The sequence below is a fragment of the Equus przewalskii genome, chromosome 24, assembly GCF_037783145.1.
Source record: "Equus przewalskii isolate Varuska chromosome 24, EquPr2, whole genome shotgun sequence".
Lineage (NCBI taxonomy): Eukaryota > Metazoa > Chordata > Mammalia > Perissodactyla > Equidae > Equus > Equus przewalskii.
In genome coordinates this window covers 26,634,696-26,660,321 of record NC_091854.1, presented here as the reverse complement: position 1 = coordinate 26,660,321, position 25,626 = coordinate 26,634,696, and the positions used below count along the sequence as shown (strand labels likewise).

The 25,626-nt window shown below is 36.6% G+C and overlaps 1 protein-coding gene across 7 annotated transcripts in view; it reads left to right on the top strand.

The window, feature by feature from the left end:
- SRSF11 (serine and arginine rich splicing factor 11) overlaps positions 1-25,626 on the top strand; it is a 43,686-nt gene extending 18,060 nt beyond the window's left edge. For 3 of the 7 annotated variants that reach the window (XM_070592313.1, XM_070592316.1, XM_070592315.1), the window contains 11 exons: positions 2,240-2,373; positions 6,149-6,258; positions 8,219-8,311; positions 9,359-9,408; positions 10,830-10,957; positions 12,873-12,954; positions 17,266-17,397; positions 20,331-20,420; positions 23,495-23,590; positions 23,995-24,133; positions 24,239-25,626. In XM_070592313.1, the coding sequence (XP_070448414.1) occupies positions 2,240-2,373; positions 6,149-6,258; positions 8,219-8,311; positions 9,359-9,408; positions 10,830-10,957; positions 12,873-12,954; positions 17,266-17,397; positions 20,331-20,420; positions 23,495-23,590; positions 23,995-24,133; positions 24,239-24,436 (1,252 nt within the window). In that variant the 3' untranslated portion in view covers positions 24,437-25,626. Of the gene's footprint in view, positions 1-2,239; positions 2,374-3,032; positions 5,855-6,148; positions 6,259-8,218; positions 8,312-9,358; positions 9,409-10,829; positions 10,958-12,872; positions 12,955-17,265; positions 17,398-20,330; positions 20,421-23,494; positions 23,591-23,994; positions 24,134-24,238 lie in introns of those variants that run through there. The other 4 variants (XM_070592317.1, XM_070592318.1, XM_070592320.1 and 1 more) reach the window with 3 other exon arrangements.

Genomic DNA, 25,626 nt, shown 5'->3' with positions numbered 1-25,626 from the left:
GAGTGGGTAGAAAAAATATGAATCATTTTAAGATGACCAAGTAAATGGAAGGAAGTACACTGTGAGCACACAGGCAGTACTTTCTCATTTTTTAAAAAGAACTGTTATGTTTATATTCTTTAAGAACCTAATATTTGTTAGTGATTTTTCTTTTAGTCAGATGACAATAGATAGTGTCAAAGAAATGGTAGAGGTGACCTTTTAAGAAATTTGAGTGCCTGTTACTTCCCAGGGCATTCTGTTAGGTGTTAACATAGAATGATAGCGGTATTTTAAGAGGTTTTTCATTTAGTGGTAAAAATATGGCTGTCAGAAAAGAAATACAGAGTGTTACAACGTTAGTACTGAAACTGCTGAAAAGGCATTCTTTTCCACTATTCGGGGTGCAAATGGTTAAAGTTTAGACCCTAGATCTGTAGTGCTTCCCTTTAAAAAATGCTGTCTTTTCAGAAACATTTAGCAGTAAGATGGCTGAAATTCCGTTAGCATGTATTGTCAACTTTGCTTTGAACTTAGATTAGGATCTGTGCTTAGTATGGGTGATGCCTTTAGGGAAACATATTAGAAGTTCTAACATAAATTATAGAGTTTGAGTTCTTAGATTATATAGATAGTTTCGTGTAGTCCTCAACATAAGAAGTGTTTTGTTTTTTATTTATTTTTATTTTTTGAGGAAGATGAACCCTGAGCTAACTGCTTTCTGCCAATCCTTCTCTTTTTGCTGAGGAAACCTGGCCCTGAGCTAATATCCGTGCCCATCTTCCTCTACTTTATATGTGGGACGCCTACCACAGCATGGCTTTGCCAAGTGGTGCCATGTCCGCACCCGGGATCCAAACCAGGGAAACCTGGGCTGCCAAAGCAGAACGTGTGAACTTAGCTGCTGCGCCACTGGGCTGGCCCCGAAGTTTTTATTTTCATGTTAGTGCCCAAATTATGAGGAAATTTTCTTTTCAACAACAAATACTGTCTCTGTAATACCTAGTGTAACCAAACCTGATGTAATTAGATTTTTATGTGTACTGGAACATCTCATTTATTAGAAAAGTTAACAAGAAGCTCCATTCTAGTCACGTTGAAATATGTTGTAGGATTTCCCTTTTCGTTATTGAGTCTTAAGATGTAATTGACGTTATAATAAAGCAGTGGTTCTTTACCCTGGGTGCATGTTACAATTGTCAGGGAGAATTAAAATACAGGAAGAGGAGCCACTCAGTACTTCATTCATCAGAGATCTTGATTTAATTGATGTGGAGTGCAGCGCCTACATAATTTTTTTCCAGGATGATTTCAATGTATAACCAGGGATGATGTGATTACTACTGCCTGAGGGCATGGGTTTTCAAATAACTTTTGGTTTGGGCTTAGGGAGCAACCCCATGCCTTTATTTGTTTAATCTTTCCCTTTCACAGAGAATTTCTTGACAGAAGTTTGAACCACCCCATATGTAAAGAAAAAAACGACAAAAACTCTGCTCCCTGCCTCATCTGTCCCACTTACGCTGCCATCACTCGCTCTTTAGCACTTGGTTTTGTTTTACCTGAGAAGGCAGTGTGCTGAGGGAAGTGGCTCTTGGTTATGGAAATTATGCGTGGTAGTAGCAGGAGTGGAGTACTGTCCCCATGTGTGCTTAATTTTTTTTTCCTCTCTGAAAGTACTCTACACAAGAAAGCCTTAATTATTTATAATGCCTGGGAGTTATAATACACCGGAGGTGAAAGAGGGCAGGGCATTTAGTAGTCAGGTCAAGAAAACTGACTGACTGTCAGTAGATGCACTTCCCCACAATATTCTTTTGTCCCTGAAGTGGAAAATTCTTCACGTTTTTTATTCTGAAAATTCAGCTATAGTGAAAAGTTTTCTAAGCCAAAAATAATTTCTTGTTATCTGCATTTTAAAATAGCTGGTACTGGTATTATGAAAAAAAGCATTGACATTTTTGTGGTCTGCTGGAAGTCTGAGAGTTTAGTTTCAAACTGTTTTTAACTTGATACACTGTAAATTTAAACAGTGATTGTTTTTGTCTACGTGCAGTTTGCTACACTAGCTCAGTGGGTAGTCCTTTATTTGAATTGTCGTTTTCTTTTGAACTGGTTAACTAAACTAATATATGTACAGTTATGTATTTTTATCTGCCTGTTTTACTTTTGGAATAGAAGTATTGGTTTTTGAATCATACACTTGTGTTTTACCTGATATTATTTTTCTCTTTTTTGATGTTATTTGTTTATTTTTTAGTGATTCACCTTTGCCTGTCTCATCTCGTGTCTGCTTTGTTAAGTTCCATGATCCCGACTCAGCAGTTGTGGCTCAGCATCTGACAAACACTGTGTTCGTTGACAGAGCTTTGATAGTCGTACCATATGCAGAAGGTTTGTGCTTTGTTTAACTACCTATCTGGGCATCCTATGATGACCATCTACCTCAGTATAGTTTTAGAGTGAGCGTTAGTAGCATGTTAAAAACCTAAGCTATTAACATTTTGAAACCCTTGTTATACTGTGGTCCCTATTTTTACTTGCAGATTTTTTTAAATCCTAAAAATTAGAAATCAGATTTGTTTTTATAAGATATTTAACCTTTTGCATTCTTTGGAAACATTTTTAAGTTCATTAAAACTGTGTCCCTTATTCTATTTTCTTAAGATACATCTATTTAGTTAATTTAATGTTTGAGTTTTATGAAAAAGTCCTGAAGGTGAATGGTTCACTCCATGCATATTTACACAGAAACCTTCAAATAAATGCATGTTATTTCTGTTTCGAAGAAACGACTAGGTGAGTTTTATTTCCTTAGTGCTTCCTCTCACTGATAACTTAAAAAAAAATTCCCATGTTGAGTTCCAGTATACCAAGGGTTGCAATGATTTGGTTTTTATGAAAGTTCAAAATTTCCTATAGCTTAGGTGCCAGATGGGCACTGGGTGTTTTGTTTTTATGCCAGATTTTCTTGTTCATTCATGCTATATTTTCTAGAATATCTCTAAATAATAAATTCTTCTCTCTGTTATTTGTGTGTGTGATTTTTGTAGTGGAGAAGGCAAATGCAAAACTCTTCCAGATGACTGAAAAACAGTGGGTCCTCTGCAGCCACAGGGGATTCTAGACATTAACTAAAGGCCAGCGAGCACTCAAGTCCCCAAGTGTTTTCCTGGTGTAACCATTTGTTAACTACATTTTCTCTCTTTTTACATTTTAGGCTTATGTTAAAGTAATTTGACAGAAAAATAATGAGCAGGGTTTTTGGATCTAAAATAGCCACTGTGACAAGACAGCACTATTTTAATTCAATTTTGTAAAACTTTTTAAGGCATATTTTATAATTAATTTGTTCCCGATGTACTGCTACTTTATTTGCTTTTTGGTAACTATAAATTCTGATCAAAGAAATCACTGAATATGATAAAATCACTGGATTTGAAGTTAATTTAACATATTTACTGACCAGGATTTAAATGCTTTCCCCTTTCCTTAATGAACCGGTCAGTGGAAGTGGAATCGTGATGTTGTTAACTTTAGATGCTATCTCAGATCTTTGAATATCGATGTGAACATTTACCCCATACCTTATAAACGTTGTGAAATGTCTAATTCTTAAAACTTAGAAAAATTGCTTCTCTGGTTTTCTAAAGAAATTAAATTGCATTTGTAGATGGGATAAGGCATGCTGTATAATAACCGTACGTCTATCTCCTTGGTATTAAAGTGTGTGAGCCCAGTTTAAGGTTTTAAAATATATATGCTGATAAACGTTTGACTTACTGTGTTGTGATTAAGCAATTTCTTATATCACTGTGCCTCTTGTAGGATAAGACTTACCTCCAAGAGAAAATTTACAGAATTCACATTTAGGATAAGTAATATATAGATCATAGTTTTTCGAACAAGGGTCAAATATGTGAGTAATGTGCAAAGCATTAGCCTTTAAATTTAAAGTATTTTATTGGCTAAGTATTATGTCATAGTTCCCAAGGCCTGAACATAATACAGTATATCATATAACTGGCTTTCATAAATATTTGTAGGCTGTAGTAACTTTTCTGGATCTGTTTTGAAAGTGATATACTCGGATGTATATGTAGAATTAACAGAAATAGTTAGTTCCAGAATCTGTTTTTGCTGTATTTACTTTCTGGTATGGTATGCTGTATTAATGTTATCTCCACGAAATAACTGATGTATTCAATCCCTTTGTCACCATTCACCCTAGTTTTAGCTCTTAGACTTTGGTGTTGGTTCTTGGTCAGCGTTTTAGAACAATAGACACAAAGTCTACGGTAAGGAATAGTCTTAATTGGTAAAAACTGAGATGGCTGGATTTGGAAGGAACTCTTAATAGTAATGGATTTGGGGGTGATTTAGGTTCCTTGGTTAATGTTTGTTTCTTTTGTCTGTTTCTTTTTCTTTCATTTCTACACATTCATGCAGTATTTCATGGTTCTATCAAAGCAGCAGTAAAAAAAATACTCTTGACGCATGAAAATTAACTGGTGAGGGGCCTCATTGCTATTTTTAAATTGTAGTTTTATTTTTAAATAGTCTTTTTTTAAATCAGAGGATCAGATGCATGACTTTTTTTTAATGGATGCAGATCTTCTATCAGGTGTCTCACAGTAAATTCAAGAGGATTTTAGTTTGCCAGAAATGTTGCAAATGCACTAATTTGAGTAAGATGTTGATAAGTAATATTATCCTCTTGAGACATAATTTTGCATGCAAAATTATCCCATAATCTGTGAAGGTTTGTTAATATTAATGCATTACTGCCCTATATCTAAATGATCTTCTCCCCACTCCCCCTCCATAACTCTTGGTATCTAAATTGATGGCAGCTCTGACACAAGCAAGATAACAGTGCTGTGTAGTATACATTTGTTTATATTATCGGCACTTCTCAGTATAGGTGGAAGGAACCATTACCTTTATTTAACAGTGGTTTTTCTTTTTTGTTGTTGTGTTTTACAGTTCTTTTCCCTGGTTCAGCCTGAACTATATACCAGGCCCTGCTGAAAATACCACCCAACAGTTTTCTTCTGCAGCTTATCCAGTTTCTCTTAAGTGCCCTGTACATATTGTATGTTTTATGATGAGATGCAGTTTCTTAATATGTATTACAGAAATACTACTGGTATTTACAAATATGTAGTTTAATTGTATTATTGAACTCTCATTTTGGGGGCTTGGGCACATTAACAGCTTAATCCATCTGTATAGGGCTTTTGCTGTTGGATAGAATTTAAATTGTCTGCATAAATATTTGTCTTAGGACCCTTAGTTTTTATCTGAATACACAGATTAGGCTTTAAAAACAGACACACATGTCGTTTTTGGCTTTAGGAGTTTGGCTAAGTTAGCTTTTGAACTGACACTGTATAGCAGCATTTTTTGGTATGGTTAGCATGGCACATGTTGGAACATAGAGCATTTTACTGTACAGGTAAGGAATGTGCCATGTTGTTTTACCTATTCTCTCTCTTTCTCTCTCACTCACTCCCACACACACATCCCGTGTGTATTCAGAGACCTTCAGAAACGTTCATGTTCGTTTTCATGAGTCAGCAAAAGCCCTACCCTTGATTCCAACAGAATATTTCCTTTACGTACTTTTCTTCTCTTAATTTTTACGAAATTTGTATGGTAGGTGTAAAAGAAAATCATAGTAACTGTACCATATTATTAACCCCTAAATCAAACTTTTTTTGTCTTGTGTATCTTGATTTTTCTGTGTGCTTTATAGTGAAGCAGCCGACACGAGTCGTTGTTCATAAAACAGCTTTTGAAAGTTGAGAGCACACCCCTGGAGAACCGACTGTGCTTGCTTACGTTTGGTTCATGACTTAAAAATCGAGTACAGGTGATGAAATCTTGGCAGTGTTAACAAAAAAGTAGTGTGTATTGTGCTATTTTTTTTTTACTCTAGAAACTTAACCATTTGTAGAGAAAAAGGAAACAAATTTTCACACATTGAAGTTTCATTCTGACATAAAATTAATGATAAATAATCATAGAAATCAAGCTTTATATTTTAGCGAACATAAGTACTTTCAACAAACTCAGGTGGTGTATCAGGGAGACATTTTCTGGGTGTTTTTGTGTGTTTTCTGTCTTGGAAAAGAGTATGTTCTAATGCAAGGATGTTTCCCTGCAGGAGTTATTCCTGATGAGACTAAGGCTTTGTCTCTGTTGGCACCAGCTAATGCAGTGGCAGGTCTTCTGCCTGGTGGTGGACTCCTGCCTACCCCTAACCCACTTACCCAGGTACTAATTCTGTTGAATTCTTAAAGGATGGAAAGGAACACAATTGTGGATATAGCTAAACATATTTGAGCTTCTGAAGTGTTGTTGTGACTAGTTCCCAGAGTGATAGCACATGTGCACAAGATTATAAAAGGCTATATTGTAATCATAAGTACTAAAGAGAATCTCTTAGAAGTTTGCATTTTTAGAACATTCTGAAAATTATAAATACCTGTGATACTGGTTTTGCCACTGGCTCTTAACCCATAAGTAACTGTGTGAAACAGAATCTCATGAGGCATAGACTTCTGTTGAACACACTGTTAAAATAGTATGTTCATTTGCCTCAGGAAAGAAAATAAATGTGAAATTCAGACTTCTGGGTTTTTTTCTTTTTTTCTTTCTCAACGTCCTGTGATCTTTTGCTCTTATCTTGGGGTTTGAATTAAGTAGGTAGCTTGAAATGAAGATGAATTCTTGATGGAGATTTTTGATACAGAGAAGATGAAGTATAAAGTTGGTGAAAAGTTTTACTGGGTGATGTTTCTAACCCTGAGAATGCTGTAAAAAGCATATTATTTTGGAACTAAAAGACTCTTTAAATATCATATATTGTAACCACTCAGATTGTAATTGGTCAGTGGTTTCACAGATGATAGCAAATGATGAACTTCACCTTGAACTTTATAGCAGTGTTTCTGTTATATCATTTTGCCTGTCCAAATAGTTCAGTTAACTATTAAGTGAACTGAACAGTGTCTTAGAGAATGAGATCAGGAATTTTCAGTATGACTTTGTTACTTAATCTCTAGGGGTTTTTTTACTTATAAAATGAGGATCTTGATAATTTGTAGATACCTTTGATGTATAAAATTGTGTAATAACTAAGATAGCCATTTTTGTAGTAGTATTAACATGGTATTTTAACTGGACTCAGTGAACAGTTAAATTACAGAAAGTTTGATACCTTATATTTACTCAATATTAATTGAAACTAGGAGAACTTTTAGCAGAGTGCTTATAAAGAAGGTCAAACTGCCTCCAAAGGCTATAGGATTTTGCATGGTTCGTGTCTATTAAATTATCGATAACTCAGAATTATGTCAGGCAGGAGACAGAACCACACAGCAATTTGAACAGGAAAAGTTTACTAGTAACAGATTACTGGGGGAAGCCTAATGAATACAGGAATTTCAGGGATAGGAAGCAATTACTTCTAGCGCTGAGACAGAAAGAACACAGGAAAGAACATTTAGATGAAAGGGACCTCCACTTCCCCCTCGAGGCTAAGGTTCAGACCTCCTTTGAAAGGGTGGATAGTAGGGAAGTTCTTTGGGGGCCACAGAAATTGCTAGGAAGCTACCCAAGAGGATGCCACTGAAACTCCCTGAGAGGCGAAGGCCGCTGGATATCCCATATAGTACTGCAATAATAGTCAGAGATGGGACATAGGAACCAGGAAGAGAAACCCCTTCCACAATTAGTGTCCTTTCAGCTCCCCCTATGGATAAAGCTTAACATCATGTCGGTTGTCAAAGGAGAAATAAGGGTGTTGCTTTCGGTATCACAAAGCAGACACTGAACAGTAGATTTGGAGGGGAGAAGCAATAAATAGAATTGGCACTAGAATGTATTGAAAAGTTTTGTATGTTTTCTAAATTCTGATTTTAGGGATAAATGTGCTGTAATGAGTGAAAAATGTGGCCAGCGTATATGGCAGGGGTAGGCAAACTATAGGGCTTGGGCCAGACCCCCATTTTTGTTAATTCTTATTGGAACACAACCATGCCTGTTTGTTTATGTGTTGTCTAGGACTGTTTTCGAGCTACAGTGGCATAGTTGTGTAGTTGCAACAGAGTCCACATAGCCTACAGACTTAAACTCGTTATTATTTGGCCCTTTAGAGGAAAAGAAAAAGTTCACCCCCTGGTATAATGAACAGAAATGAAATTTTAAATAAATAAAATTTGTAATCTCACAGATTGGCGCTGTTCCACTGGCTGCTTTGGGAGCTCCTACTCTTGATCCTGCCCTTGCTGCACTTGGGCTTCCTGGAGCAAACTTGAACTCTCAGGTATAACTTAATACCCTTCAACTTTGAGCTCGTTTTTATAATTAAAGAATTTATTTCATTAACTGCTAGTTTGCATTCCAAGAGCAGGAGATAAGTGGTTAAGATAGTGCAGTAGTAATTTTCTCTTATGTAAACTCGGTAAAAGAAGATTTACAAGCTCACTGTATTATTAGCCCCTTCCCCATTAAAGAATGTCTCTTTTTATGTAGTTTAAAGAGTAGATTCACAGGAAGCCAGCATGACATCAGTATCTTATGGAGTCAGAATAAATAGTTGGGAAAGGATGGGAATGTGGTTTTATCATTTGTTTTCCTCTTATTTACTGACTTGGAAATTTTGGTTTTCTCTCATTGTAATCTTTTTTCTGAAGTTTTTACTCTGGAAATCTCTCAATTATTATACTGGCTAAGCACTCTGAGTTTTGTTTTACATGGTTTTGGTTTTTGGGTTTTGGGTTTTGGGTTTTTTTGAGGAAGATTATCCCTGAGCTAACTGCTGCCAGTCCTCCTCTTTTTCCTGAGGAAGCCTGGCCCTGAGCTAACATCTGTGCCCATCTTCCTCTACTTTATATGTGGGACGCCTACCACAGCACGGCGTGCCAAGCAGTGCCATGTCCGCACCCGGGATCCGAACCGGTGAACCCCGGGCTGCCTAAGCGGAACATGGGAACTTATCCTCTGCGCCACTGGGCTGGCCCTACATGTTTCTTTAATATGTTACTTTCCCTCAGAAAGTCTTAAAATAAGCAGCAGGTAATTGTTAAGTAAGATCTAGACTGTTCAGCTTCGCAATCTTTATATTTCACTTGCTAAAGCAGCTCTGAATATCCAGTACTATAGCCACTGATGTCTCCTGTTTCTTTTTATTTTTTTAATGTGGCTACTAGACACCTTATAATGTGACATTTGTCTGGCATTATATTTCTGTTAGTCATCGTTATGCTTAGAATATGTTACTTTTTGGAGCTTTACCAGATTGTCTTAGGATAGTTCAACATACTGAAAAATTGTTTTGTGTGTTCTCACTGTTATATTTTTGTTTTTGCAGTCTCTTGCTGCAGATCAGTTGCTGAAGCTTATGAGTACTGTTGATCCCAAGTAAGGATTTTTTTTCTGTATCCACTGTGATATGGATATAGTATGTGAATGTTTAGAGAACAGTTATTTTTTGATAGTTAAAAAGAAAGTTATTTCTAGGCATGCAATATATAATTCTGTTTTCAAGAAACAAGGAGAGAAACCCAAGACAAGCCCGTCTGTAAAGGGTTTTGTTTTAGTGTAATTTGAGTCTTTCAAAATAGTTGTAAAAAGCTTATCCCGGGATAACAGGAAAAGAGCTAAACATTATCTTTAGTTGATTCATTTGAAAAATATATATTGACTACCTACTATAAGCTCATGCCTTTGTAGCATTTATGTTGTAGTCAAGATGGGAGACATTATTTCAATACAGTAAAGCATGTGTATCCAACCAGAGGAAGTAAGAGGTGCTTACTACATGGAGAAGAACTTAGTTTGAAGATCACAGAAGCTAAGCCCCAGGGAATGAATCCATGTTGGGGAGGCAGAAGGGGGGAAAGCACTATCCTAGAGCAAAGGAGTAGTACATATCACACAATAATTGCCAACGTTGTCTTTTAGGTGCTTTGAAAAGTTCTCTTTATGCAGTAACTGTTAGGTTTCCTGCTTGATATATAACAGTCATAAGATGTTTTAATTGGTAATTTCTTGGTATATTAAATTTGGACTTAATCCTTTTTCTCCTTAACTTGGTGAAAGTCACTGTCAGTAAGTGGGAGAGCATGGGGGGAGGGAGGGCAGACTCTATAGTCGTTAGTAGTTATTCGCCTTTTTTCTTAAAAATGATTAGATAAAATCCAAGCATATATCTTCCACCCAGCTTATAGAATAAAATATCATCAATGCAGTTGAATTCCCCGTGTACCCATTCTGTCTGTATTTCCCACTCTTCCCACAGATAACTACCATCCTAAATTTGGTGTCTTTAATTTTTTCTCACATGTACAAACACTAAGGTGCATGTGTAGCCTTTCCTGTCAGAAATTTGATGAGTAACTTTTGTGTGCCATTGGCCTCTGCATCAGTTTCTCCCCATCTGCAAACTTAAAAGTAATGCTCTTCCACAACAAAATTATGATGTTGCAGAAAGGTTTTAAATCTGATGGAGAGTTCTGTTAATCAGAAATCTTCAGCATCAGCATGTTCCTATCTACTAGCCTTTCTCAAAATGTCTTTATAGAATGTTAATGGATGTTCAGCAAAATTAAATAGATGTTTTTCTTATTCCAGGTATCTCTGAGTCTTTAAAGTGCAAGTGCCATTGTAAATGTTCAAAAGGATACTAGACTGTATATGGTTTTACCAAAATTGGAATCCTCCCCCTCTTTTTCAAGGAGTATCTTACTAAAATGATGATAGCTGAAACATGTATTATATTTATTTGAGTACTGTTTTGCATTTTTAAATATTTCAGATCTCAATTTTTGATTCTGTTTCAGGTTGAATCATGTAGCTGCTGGTCTTGTTTCACCAAGTCTGAAATCAGATACCTCTAGTAAAGAAATAGAGGAAGCCATGAAGAGAGTACGAGAAGCACAGTCCCTTATTTCTGCTGCTATAGAACCAGGTAAAATACATTTATGCGATTGTGTTGAATCTTAAGTTATATGATTGTTGGCAAAAATGATTCTTGAATAAGTTTGGAAATTTGTCAAATAATACTCTAGTCGTTTTTTGATTTTCCAAGTTCTGATAAAAGATCGTGTACTGGAACAATCCTCAGTTGGGGGATGGGGAGGTGGGGAGTTGTTACCCAGACATATTTGGGAATATCTGGAGACATTTAGTTATCATGCCGATACCAACTGCATCTAGCTGGTTGAGGGCTAAACGTCATTCTCTGTATACAGGACAGGTGCCACCTCCCTCCTCCCAAGCAGAGGATGATCCATTCCAAAATCTTAGCAGTGCCTAGGTTTATCTAATACTTGGTGTGGTATTTTGGTTGTTTTTAGTTTATGGTTTTTTGGTGGTTTTTCATCATTTATGTTTTCCTATGTTGGGATAGCCTAATTGATTTTAGTCTTTAAGTCTTTGACCAAGAGAACCTACTGTAGATGCTTCTGTTTGTCATTTGTTTAAAGAAAAACAAGTACCTTATTCTTTGCAGATTGTCTTTTCAAGATGAAATGAAAGGTCATCTCATTGTCTGTCTGTATATATTTGGATCTTTGGTCCTGGATTTTTTTCCTCCATTAAATAATGTTTTATTAATTTTCAATTCTTATTTATAAGTAGGAAGGCTTTTAATATGTATAGTATTAGACAAATGCTTTTTAAGTATAATATTGGCTAAATTATTACCAAGTGCTTTTATGTGTGTTAGCTCATTTAATCAGCAAAATATTATATAATTAGCCCAACGCCCCATGGTAAGCAGGAGGAGCTTTAGACACACTACTGGATCTGTGACTCCAAAGCTGGAATGCCATGCAGAACTGTTTCTCTTTTTGTTGAAAACTCATAACTGGAATGACTAAAAGTGGTTTCTTTATGAATTCCTCCCCCCCCCCATTTTTGTTATTTTATTATTAATAATGACATTCACAATAAATTGCATCCTGTTAGTGAAATGATGTAAATGGGAAAGAGGAACTCATTCTCACTTTGTCCATGTGTGAAGAATGCAGTGGCTTTATTTCTCTTGTTATTCCCAAGTTAAGTGAATTTCTTGTGTCATTTAAAAAATAGGAAATAGAGACAAATCATTCTAGATCTGTCTCCTACACTTAACACAATTGAAAATTTTTGAGAAGGAGAGGAGACAGATTAAGAAGAGAGCTAGCTTATGAATATCCAGTTCTGTCACAGAATACAGTGAGAACAGTGAATGAATCGTGACTTTCTGGATCTGGAGGCCAAATATGGAGCCCGTGTATCAGCGTCTTTAACGTAAATATACATGAATTTATTTAAGCAAAGGAACATAGAGCTAAGTGGTGAAGAAAGAACATCTGCTGGAGCAAGAATTTAAAATATATATATTTTTATTTATTGTAAACTTAGTTATTTTACAGTTAAATGCTGGTTGGGGAGATGTTAATACATAAACGTGTGAAAATTAAAGTTTTAATCTGTGTGAATTGTAGCTATGTTTTGGAAAGTAGAACCTAGGAATGGAAAAAGGGACTCTTCACTTAGAAACCTCTAAAGAATAAAGAATGTGGAAGATAATCCTTTTCATAGAGAGTTTTATGGACGACACTTCACAGCCTCCCAAGTCTAGCAAATGAAATAGTCAGGGGAACCTTTGGATAACTGAAAATTAGAATTCTCATTTGGATCTACCAAAAGCCTTGATAATTTGTCGAAGCTTTAGTTAAGTGATGCATTCTCACTGTAAAATGATCGCTTATAACATTTAAAGATTATATATAAAAGCTAAAAATTAAGATAAATTCTTACAGTAACTTCTGAATGGGAATAATCTTCCCATTTGTTTGATGATTTCTAAATCTAGATTCCTTTTCTTTTAAATCCAGATAAAAAAGAAGAAAAACGGAGGCACTCACGATCAAGGTCACGTTCCAGGAGGAGGAGGACTCCCTCATCTTCCAGGCACAGGTTAGATTGATTGCTCTTGATAGTCTGTTGTACCTTAGACACAGGGAATTTCTGTATCTTGCATCCTTCTTAATTTGCTACCTGTTAACCTGCTAGCTCCTGGTTAAAGTGTGTTTTACTAATCACTCCTGTTAGCAGAGTGTGTGAACAAGTGTTCACATATGTATAAATGGAGAAAAGGGATAGGCTAAATAGATGATTGATCCTTTAAAACCCAAAACAATCCAGAGATCAGAGGACTAGGTGCTGGGATATGAACACTAAACTGAGTTAGTATGCAAAGAACAGTGTACTTGAAACTTGTAAATTCTAGTTCTGACTTTCCACTAGACTCTGAAATTTTAATTTGGGAGGTCATTATACAACCTGCAGATTACCCATCTAATGCATGAATATTTGCAGTGACGATTTGCTGTGCTTTTTTGAGTATCGTCCTTTTATCCTGCCTAGAGTAAGACTAAATCAATTTATTCTCTTTTCTACATGATGTCCCTGTATAAATGTATAAGGTTTTCTTTAGACCAGGGGCTTTGGTATTAGGACCTTCTTTATACTTGTAGAAAATAGGAGAAGCCCAAAGAGCTTTTGTGTATATCACTAATAGCTATCGATGTTGACCATATTAAAATTTAAAACTCATTTGAAATAACAGTAGTAAACCTGTTCGTATTAGCATGGCTTTGAAACAAAACTTTTCAAAAGAATTAGAAGAGTGGCTTTGTTTTACTTCTTTGCAAATCTCTTTAATGTTTAGCTTAATAGAAGACAGGTGTAGCATTCTGTATTCAACTAACTGCAGTGTATTTTGGTCAGCGTATGTAGAAAATCTGACTTCACACAAAACAAAGATGTAGTTGGAAAAAGGGGAAAGTAATTTTATAGTCTTCTCAGGTGATTGTGAAGAGTATTCTTTGACATAACACCAAAACTTGACAAGTGATAGTTTCTTAAAAGATAATTGCAATATGGAATCTGAAACCATAATAATGAACCTTTCATATTCTGTTGCATAAAAATGTATTGATCTTCCTTACATTTTGAATGGATCTTTTTCCCAGGCGTGCTTTTGTAAAATTATGCATCAGTGGTTTGCAGAATAATTGATTCATTGCGTTATGCAAGTTTTCAAATGTTAACACGTTTTGTTAGACAATAGCAAAAAATGACACTTGATAATATTACCACAAATCTCATCAGAAAACTCTTAAGTATTAGGAAGATGTCAAGGTCACAATTGTGGATTGATTTTTTCCAGAATTTCATTTTCTCTTGAAAGCTCAGATTTTACTATTGGCAACAAATTCAGTTGTTTTCCTTGAAATGATAGGCATCATTCATTTTTCAAGAAAATGTCTGCCAAATACCCAAGTCTGAATAACCGTAGTTTGTCAGTTGTTCTTTCAAGTAAATGTGATGTTTCATGGGAGAAGCAATTCTTTAAGCTCAAAACTCAATCATGTGTCTTCCTTGATACAGCCATTGAACTTTAATAAGTATCAGAAGTGATTTATGCCTACTTCCCATTTTATCGCACAGAATATTGTTCAAGGGACTAGGTACAGTGTTGCTCCTCAATACTACTACTACTTGAATAGTACTCAAGGGACTAGATTTAATAAAGTTAGTAGTTTTTACTGCTTCATCAAGGACATCCTTAGTGAAAATGGCTTTTTATTTCTCTTTTCTTGTACTGCAAGTGCATACTGCAAATGCCAGTGAACAATGCAGTGACTTCTAGGGCAGTTCTGTTGCCGCTCCCTTGATTTCTGCTAAGGAAATGCCAGCACTCTTACACCACCTTTGCTTTTCCACGTTCATGCACGTCAGCACAGTGATGAAAAGGGCAAATAACGTCTTATTTTGGAAATAATTTCAACCTTGTGGTCGAATGACCTTGTCAAGTCGTTTCTTGGACTTCGTCTTAGTCCATTCAGCTGCTATAATAGAATACCATAGATTGGGTGGCTTATAAACTAGAAATTTGTTTCTCACTATTCTGAAGGCTAGGAAGATCAAGGTGCCGGCAAATTCGGTGTCTGGTGAGGACTCACTTCCTTGCTTGTTGTCACCCATCTTTTCTCTGTGTCCTCACGTGGTAGAGTGGGCGAGGGGTCTCTGAGATCTCTTTCATAAAGGTATTAATCCTATTGATGAAAGTTCTACCCTTAGGACCTAATCACCTCCCCAGGGCCCACCTCAAAATACCGTCTCACAGTGTTCAGCCTGGTTTATCTTGCCACACTCATCATTTGCCACTCCAAACAGTTAACCACAGTATTACTTGCCTGAACATGTCGTTTTCCTTATCCCTCCGTGTTTTTGCTCACGATGTTCCTTTCCACCTAAAGCTCTTTCTCCCACATCTTCATCTCATAAGAGAAACTCCTTTTTTCTCGGTTCCAGATACAGCTAAAATTTTATTCTTATGTGAAGTGTTGTTACTACTTACAGTCCTGATCTTCCAGAACAGTGCTCTCATAGCTTCATGTATCACTTGAAAACGTTTGCAAAAAGAGAGCCTGTGTCTTTTTCTTCTGTGTATACCAAGTACATGGTAGGACTCTCAGATTTTAGTTAGAACTACTTTATATGACCAGTGGGAAATAACAGTGAAACCTTTGTTTCCCTGAACAAAGTGTTTTTGGACACTTGTAATAACACATCATAACACATAATTGTTATGGGTTGTGTAGTATCTTGAGCATCTTGGCATATAAAATGACCGTTACTTCCAATAAGCTTTTTTACTTTGATATATAATGTGCTAATCTCTGTATTTTTCCATGTTGAAAAGCTCACATAAGCTAGTAAGTGAAGTCAGGCACTATAGTAATTGCCCAAGGGTACAGTGGTGAAAAAGGTAAACATATTTAACTCCTTGTCCTTTTGGAGCTTACAGAAAGATAAGGTAAGCATTACAGGAAAATTTCCTATGATACAGTCATGTTATTGAGAGGGATTGTTTAAGTAAATAGTTTCAGATATAGTAAAAAATAAGAAATGATTAAAATAAAAATTTATTGAATTTGATCAGACTCTACTGATGTGTTTTGAAACTGCTGTTTTGGAGAATGATGGCAACCAAAGCTATATTAGCATATCGGTAAGAGGAAAGAAGGGAGTCAGTGTTTAATGTATATGCCTGAGCCACTGAGCTGGACTTCATAATTTTGTTTCAATTACAAGTATTCTGTGATATAAGTGCCTTTATTGGTTTTTTCCGACTGCCAAAGTAATAGCCTCAAAGAGGGTAAATAATGAATGCTCTCAGCTGGTTTATAAATGATAGTTGAACACAAATCTCCATTTCTAAAATGTCTATCCTCTGGCACCTTGAAAAAGTGAAGGCAAAAAGTTTAGACTGTATTTGAAATTTTTCATAGAAAGAGGTTGAGTGGTCACTAGAAGTTAAATGATCAAGTCTAAGCAAAGGACTGTAATTTATTTTTAACTATTATTAATATAGAAGAAAATAAAATGTAGGAAGGAGGATCAGTGACAACCTCAAAGGTTAATTGTGCTTCAGTCCTGAGAGAGAAAGTATAGAAGTGGGGGAGAGGGTACAGAGAGAAACATTTCTGTTACATGATTGGAAAGAGATGATTATATAGAGACGGTGGTATGTTGAGTGGAAATGAGAGAAAAAGAGGCAGTTTGAACTGAATTGTGTATATCTACATGAGGCCTGCGTTACTTGAATTTCTCTTAAAGTGTAAATCAAAGAAGTGAAATATATTTTGGAGAACAAGAATCAGAAGTCATAGAAGGCAGCACACACTGTGGTTTCTATTTATAAAATGGGAATAGTAGTGGTACCTACTTTATAGGCTTATGAGGATAAATAAGTTAGTATTTGTAAAGCACTGATAAGCATATATAAGTGTTTGATAATTTTAGAGTTAGCCTGCAATATTGAGGAATCAAATAAATGCATATTAAAGTGCTATGTAATTGTGAAAGATGATGCAAATGAACCAGATATTTTTTATTTTCATTTATTCTCAAGAGGTATTTTTAAGTTCAGAGTTGTAATTTCAGTGGGCATGGAAGGACTAGTATTACAGGTTGACCAAAAGATTAAAAGATGAGGAATTCCAGGTGTTAAAAGGTATTACTAAATTCTGGAGTGTCAAAGATGTTTATTGTATGGGCTAAATAAATAATGGCAGCAACTGATGGGAAGTTATCCCACCTTACTGATGGTTAGCCCATATGTCTGAATCTTTTGTCTGATGCTAAGTGAAATAGTCTCACACAGAGCTAGTCTTTGTCCATTTATACACATGTGTTGGCATCCTTTTATATTATCAGGCGGTCAAGAAGCAGATCGAGGAGGAGATCGCATTCTAAGTCAAGGAGTAGGCGACGGTCCAAAAGTCCACGACGGAGAAGATCTCATTCTAGAGAGAGAGGTAGACGGTCAAGGAGCACGTCAAAAACCAGGTACGGCAGACTGTTAATATTGGGCGGGAAGATAAATTTTAAAGTTCTCAAGACCTCAAATATTGTGCTGCTTGATGATAAAAGAGGTAATGATGAGTGATAGGGCCAGACTGGGGAAGAAACTGTTCAAAGTTGAGGAGGCTCATATTTCTTCTCTTGTTCTCCTGTGTAAACTTGAGATTTCTGCCTGTAGCTGAAGACTTAGATAAAATTTGTTTGTAGTAAAAATTCTAGCTATCCTACTACCTTCTTTCATTTCCTTCTTTCCATGCAACTACTGCTAAGGAGTTAATGCTGTCAGTCATTCCTCATGCTATGCCAAAAGAGTTTGTATGGCAGACAACCATGCCTTAATTTATCTTTATATATCTTATCATTAACACCTTATAAAAAACATTTATTAAGAATTGCTATACGCCAGGGGCTGGCCTAGTGGCATAGCAGTTAAGTGGGCATGTTCCGCTTCAGCGGCCCAGGGTTCGCCAGTTCGAATCCCGGGTGCAGACATGGCACCACTTCGCAAGCCATGCTGTGGTAGGCGTCCCACATATAAAGCAGAGGAAGATGGGCACAGATGTTACCTCAGGGCCAGTCTTCCTCAGCAAAAAGAGGAGGATTGGCAGCAGTTAGGTCTGGACTAATCTTCCTCAAAAAAAAAAAAAAAAGAATTACTATACACCAGATACTGAACCCTACTTGGAGAGTCGCCTACCTCATGAGTTGGGACCAGTAGAGAGTTACAGTGAGGATTCATCGAACAACAAACATTCTCACCTTAACAATTTTATTTTGATTTAAACATGCATTCAATAATCAATCTTTCTCATATAGGGCCAAACCCTTTTAAATTAGTATACGTAGCCTTGATTAACACATACCAAATCACTGTTTTTTCATTTGAACCACCTCTAAAGCGACGGGAACTCTATCACTTGATAAAGTGCCTAGATTTTTATTCTATTTTCCCATTCATAGTTGTCACACACACACAGTTTTGAAAGTTATTTTTTTAGCAGTGATCCTTTATCTCTTTCTAAAATATTTACCTTAATTTTCTAGAAGCAGTCCTTTATTTTATACTACTTTATCCGTTTATATATTTAATTATATAAGGACAGCTGGAGGCCAACAAAATTTATTCTTGGTAAGCATGTAACTCACCTGGGAACAGAGGTTCTGGGATAGCTTTACTGAGTGTTCAGCCTGTAACAAGGCTTTTAGTCATGTTTTACAGAGTGAGTCATCTCTTAATCCAGTCAAGCAAGCAAACAAGCTTGCTAAATGAAACAGCTATCATACAAAAGAATTTGGCATTCCTTCCCTCCAGAAACTTTATCCTAGGAGAGAAATGGATGTAACTACAAAGGAAGGGCCATTGTTAGCGATGTTGGAGGAGGCTTGATTGGGAAGTGACTCTGAGTATTAAATTCCTGATAGATTTGACTGGATTCCATGAGGGGCATGGTTTCAGGTAGAGAATGTTGTTTACAAAGTTAGCGTGAATTCTTGAAATAGCAAGTATTTTGGTGTAGGAAGATGAGGAAGTGAGACCAGAGACGTGTAAGACAATCACACAGAAGGCTTTGTTGTTCACACTAAGGAGTTTGCACCTGATCCAGGAGGCAGTGGAAATAGATTGAAAAGTGGTGAACAGGGAGTTAATACCTTCAAGTTAGTGCTTTGTAAGATTTCTGGTAGAGAGTGAAAGATCAACTTATGGAAAACATGACTGGGACCCTTTACGGAACTGTGACAGTAACCTCGGAATTAGATTATGATAAAAACTTGAATGGAGAGCAGGGTGACCAACAAAGGGAGGGAATGAAATGGAGAATATAGGGCGAGAGGATTAGCCTAGAACAGCGAAAGTGATCCTTTAATCTCTAAAACTACAGATTAGTTGAGGATAAGATTGTGTTTCTGAGTGTTAGGGACATCTCATTCAACAAATATATTGTTATCCTTTCCCCAGAGTGAAGGGGAGAGTGGCCATCTTTCGGGGGGAAATTGCTGTGGGGAATAAAGTTTACAAGGATCTCTAAGAAGATTTAGAGTGAGGTATGGTTGTAGTAACAGTCCATTGTGATGGGATATTTTTCCAATAGCACTGAACAGCCTAGAATATATAGCAGCAGGAAAAATGATAGAAGGTTGGGTTGATCCATGAGGTTAACGTTGGGGTGTGTGCTTTGGAAGACTATTGATAGTATTGTGATTAATTTTGGTAGTGGTGTTATGGATTTGAGCCTGAGAGTAGAGGACATAGAGTCATGGTGGGCTGGGGAACTGGCAATCAGCTGAGAGAAAAAGGAGTGTTGAAGAGCCCAGAGACTATCATTAAAAGTATTGGTGTTTGTTGCAGGACCTACTAAGAAGCTCAACGTCCTTAATTGTGTTCTCACCACATAGTCTGCTTTACTTTATTGGAGAGAAGTTTTATGTGGAATCCCAAGAAAATAGGGTTTTTTTAAAAAACAGTTATTTACCAGAGATATACCACTTGAGCACTATTGTTTCTATACAGTTCTTTCAGAATAACGTTCTTATTTTAAGAATCAGATTAGGGGGCTGGCCCCGTGGCTGAGTGGTTAAGTTTGTGTGCTCCGCTGCGGCAGCCCAGGGTTTCGCTGGTTCAGATCCTGGGCACGGACATGGTACCACTCATCAGGCCATGCTGAGGTGGCATCCCACATGTCACAACTAGAAGGACCCACAAGTAAAATATACAACTATGTACTGGGGGGATTTGGGGAGAAAAAAAGCAGAAAGGAAAAAAAAAGAGGAAGAAGATTGGCAACAGTTGTTAGCTCAGGTGCTAATCTTTAAAAGAAAAAATCGGATTCGATCTCACTGTGCTTTTGTTTTTATTTGTAATGCTGTATAAATGTACCTTAGCTGAATCTTCTAATGCATAAATTGTGTCCATTTATTAGAGACAAAAAGAAAGAAGACAAAGAAAAGAAGCGTTCTAAAACACCACCAAAAAGTTACAGCACAGCCAGACGCTCCAGAAGTGCAAGCAGGTGAGGTGGCATCATGAATTCTTGGCATTGTTTTTAACTTTGTTTGCAAGGACGTTAATAGGCTGTGAATTTTAAATGTTTTCCAGTACCTAGGCACGTATATCAGTATTAAGTTTTTTAAAGACAATTTGTGAGGAATAACCTAAAGTTCATCTTTCCTTTTACTTGATAATTTTGTGGTGTAAAGTGTATTTGAAGTAACCTGGAATTCAACAGTGGTTAGTTTTTACGTTTACTGTATGCATTTCACATCCTGATTTGGTTTGTTTGTGGTTTATTTCCTAGACATTTTGTAATGGCTAAAGTATTCTGAATTATTAGATTGAATTCTCCCTGTTTTCCTTGTTTTTGCTGAGAAAGATTAGCCCTGAGCTAATATCTGTGCCAGTCTTCCTCCACTTTATATGTGGGTCACCACCACAGGATGGCTGACAGTTGGCATAGGTCCAGGCCCAGGATCCAAACCGTCCATCCTGGGCTGCAGAAGCAGAGTGCACCAGACTCGACCACTGCGCCAAAGGGCCGGCCCCTACGTTAAATACATTCTATTATGTTAATTTATATTTAAATTAGCCACATGTTAATATCCAAAAGAATTTTATTTTCCATATATAGCAGTTCGTCGATAAAATAATGGGAGGCGGTACAAGTTCTGATTTGTGTTATTCTTAGACTACTAATTGTCTTTAACCTGCCGTAGTGAGAATTCAGTATTGCAAACTACTCCACAGACACACTTAACGTGGAATTCCTGTGATGTTAGTAAGTGCTGGCCATACGTAGTTCTATTTTCTTCCAGTCTCATTTACACATGTATTGTTGCAGTGTTTTCTTAATCTTGATTGTTTCAATTCACTAGGAGGCTCACTTACACACACCTTAACTCAAAATGGATGAGAGACCTGTGCAAGCTAAAACTAAAAACCTCTCAGAAGACCTTCATGATCTTGAATTTGGCAGTGGTTTCCTAGATAGGACACCAAGCATAAGCAACAAAAGGGAAATATAGATAACTTGGAGATCATAAAAATTAAAAACTTCTGTGTTTCAAAGAATACTATCAAGAAATTAAAGACAACCCACAGAGTGCTAGAAAATATTTGCAAATTATCTATCTGATAAGGGACTTGTATCTAGAATATATAAAGAACTATTATTACAACTCAATCATAGATAACCCAATTAAAAAATGGGCGAAGGATCTTCACTGACCTTCTCCAAAGAAGATATGCAGTGTCTGATGAGCGCCTGAAAAGATGTTCAGCGTTAGTCATCAGAACAGTGCAAATCAGAACCACTTCACACCCACTAGGTTGATTGCAAGCAGAAAGACGGATGATAACTAGTGTTGGTGAGGATGTGGAGAAAATTGGAACTTTGTACATTGCTGGTGTGAATGTAAAATGGTGCAGCTGCTTTGGGAAAAAAAAATTTGGCAGTTCCTAAAAGAGTTAAACAGTTTTTTCACACAGCAGTTTCACTCCTAGGGATGTACCAAGAGAGAGAAAACATATATTCACCCAAAGCTTCTAAGGAAATGTTCATTGCAGCATAATTCATAATAACCAAAAAGTCAACCCAAATCCATTGACTACTATGGATAAACAAAATGGTGTATCCATACAGTGGAATATTATTCAGCGATAGAACAAAGTACTGATACATGCTACAACGTGGATGAGCCTTGAAAACATTATGCCAGATGAAAGAAACCAGTCACAAAGGAGTACATGTTGTATGATTCCATTTATATGAAATGTCCAGAATGGGTAAATCCATAAAGACAGCAGATTAGTGGTTGAGCTGCGCTAGCTCAAGGGTGCGGAGGTTCTTTTCAGGGTGATGAACATTTTCTTAAAAGGTAAAGATATAAAAAAGGAAATGAAACCAGGTTCTAGTGTGCAAGGAAATGGCAAACCAGGTGATTGGTGGCAGAGGGGGCATAAGAGATGGGACGCACAACATACATTTTCTTACCTTAAAACCTGGAAACATTTTGTGCCCATTGCTTTGTTTAATGTACTTAATGATAAGTACCTTACCCTGCATGATTATTGGATCACTCTGAGTTAAGGCATATACTGTAAGTTTTTATTGAATACCTACGATGTGTTTGTAATTGTGCTACAATCTATCGAGGGGCACAGAAACATAAAATCTCTTCCATCGAGGGAATTTGGAGTAGCAGTTACCCAGAGCAATAGCAGAAAGTATGAGGCATACAGCCCTGACAAACTTAGTAAATATTTGAGGAGTGAAAATTTCTGTATGAGATTTCCAGGAAAGTGGGGGAGGTGGTCACAGGGGGCTGTGAGGGTTTTAAAAAAAACTTCATTTGGAAACCAGACAACTGAAAGGATGGAGTTTCATTGTTTTGTTAGTGCCTAAATCATATAATGGTCATCTTGCTAGTCCTGTAACTTTTGAGAACAGTGACAGAAGCAGATTTTTTTTTTTTTTTTTTTTTTTACAGCCACAATTTAAAGAGGGGAAAGGCTGTGCGTCTTCACACGGACTGCTCAGAGCGGGGCTGGGGGATGAGGTTTGCTGGAGGATGGGGGTCCATTTGATCTCCATGTTATCACTGACTCTGCTTCTCGGAATTTTACATAATGATTTAAAAGTAGTTGTTTTTGTATTTTATTAGCAACTGCCTCCCATATCACCACTATTATCCTATACCTGTTCTAGCCACTGAACGTTAGAATCTAAAACTGATTTCTTAAAGAATAGTTTACTTTGGACTGTTTTTCCCTTTTAAATTAGAACTTTTGTTAATCATTCTTTCCTCAAGTTTAAGATTTCTAATGGCTTGATGACATTATGTCTTTAAGAAGAATTGCTAGAACTTCGAGTTTTCTTGAGGGCATTAAAAGAAAGGCATGTAGTTTGCAAAAGAAATGCAGTTGTTTGTTATTCGTTTGACTCTTCAGCTCAAAGCAGAGTTTGATTATCAGAATCCTGTTGTAGGAGTTCCTCATGGAGCTCTGTCGTAGACACATCTGCTATGATGTGTCTGCATTTTTGCAATAATACTGTATTTTAAAGTCGAGTTCGCACATTTGTGGTTCTAGAGAGAGACGAAGACGAAGAAGCAGGAGTGGCACAAGGTCTCCTAAAAAGCCTAGGTCTCCTAAAAGAAAATTATCTCGCTCACCATCCCCTAGGAGGTAAGAATATTAATCATTTAAATCGATCCTTTCTATTTTTCAGAAACTGGCAGTACTTTTTATTTTTAAAACTGTCCTAAAGTTTTTCTTCCTTTTCAGGAATTAAAGTGCTGAAGCACATATTGATCTGTCCCCTGTATGACTTGAGATGGGGTTGTAATAAACACTGTTTAGGATTGGGCCTTTAGACCCATAGCCAAGTGATGGTCTTCTTGCCTGTATGTCTTGTGTGCAGCTTGTGTCCAGTGTTTTGAAATTGGGTCTTTGTCCTCTTTGTAGCCTGTGACCTTGGGTCAAGCTTGCCATCCAAACAGGTGTAAACATATTGCTACATTTAAGAGGGAAGCTTTTTGAGTGGTTCCTTTAAAGCATCTTTTGTTGAGAACATTTTACTGTCATCCTAGACATAAAAAGGAGAAGAAGAAAGATAAAGACAAAGAAAGAAGCCGAGATGAAAGAGAACGGTCAACAAGCAAGAAGAAGAAAAGTAAAGATAAGGAAAAGGATCGGGAAAGAAAGTCAGAGAGTGATAAAGATGTAAAAGTATGTTTACATACTAATTTACTTTGTTATTTTGGGTGGTACTGGTACTTTTAAGAAGTGATTTTTCTGTGAAGACGTTTACTTTTATTATTCTCCTTGGCAAAGCAGGTTACACGGGATTACGATGAAGAGGAACAGGGGTATGATAGCGAGAAGGAGAAAAAAGAGGAGAAGAAACCAACAGAACCAGGTTCCCCTAAAACAAAAGAATGTTCTGTGGAAAAGGGAACTGGTGATTCACTAAGAGAGTCCAAAGTGAATGGGGATGATCATCATGAAGAAGACATGGATATGAGTGACTGAGCACTGCCTCCGTGCGAGTCCACCTGTACACATGCATCAGTGTCATTCCTCTGTGTGATTTCTTAATGCTGTATTTGTTCATCTCAAACCTAGATGTATACAGCTCCGAGTTACTTTAATGGTTATAAAGCTCCTGATATTGATATTTGTTATTTACATCCCAAAGCTTTTAGAAAATGACACGTGGGTAACCAGTTCTTGACATGGTGAAATCTGATTGAGTAGCCAAGCAGTTTACTGTCCTGGTGCTGCTGCGTAACAAGAATGAGAAGCTGCATGCGTCTCCAGCAGGCATGGACTGTTTCTGTTGTATGACCTCCTTTATTAGCTAAGTTCACTTATAGTATTTCTAGAATTTGATTCATCGCCGTGATAGAGCCATGTAGGGAATGCACTGATTGCATGTTAATTGTGGCAGGAATATCCTAAATGTCATTAAAATTCTCCAACATGATGGATCTACTTACGGTCTTGTTTTGTTGACATGACAAATTAACATTCTTATAGTTACATCTGGTAATGAGCATTGGAAATAGATAATCCTTTAAGCCTTGTGGCTAAATTTTTGTGGCTTTTGTTTAACTTTGAAAGGTTATATATGCACTAACCTTTTTTGATGGCTAATTAGGCTTTACAGAAATAAGATTTCAAATGAAACTGTCTTTGGCAGTGAGTAAATAGCATATTTTGAAGTAGAGTTGTATACTTTTTCATAAGATGTTTGGGAATTTTTTTTCCTGAAATAATTTATTCCACATCTCCGTCGGTGAAAGCAATCTGCCTGTCCTGAGTCCATCTGGAAAAGAAAGTTCTCTCTCGTCCTGGTTTTCAAGTTTCCACTTTTATTAATTTGTTTTAATCTCAGTGTTGGAAAAAGGGGATAGTGCATTTTAAATTGACCTTCATATGCTTTTAAAATAAGACAGATCTACTTGATAATGTACTTTTTATTTGATCTCAAGTTGTATAAAACCAATAAATTTGTGTTACTGTTACTGCAGTAGTAATCTTATGCACACAGTGATTCCATGTTAAATGCAGAGTAGTTAGGTAACTGTTTTCCTAGTTACAGGAGTTTCAAGCTTCACTTTTGTGCAGTAAAAACAAAAGTAGGCTACAGTCTGTGCCATGTTGATGTACAGTTTCTGAAATTGTTTTACAAGACTTTGATAATAAAACCCTTAAACTTA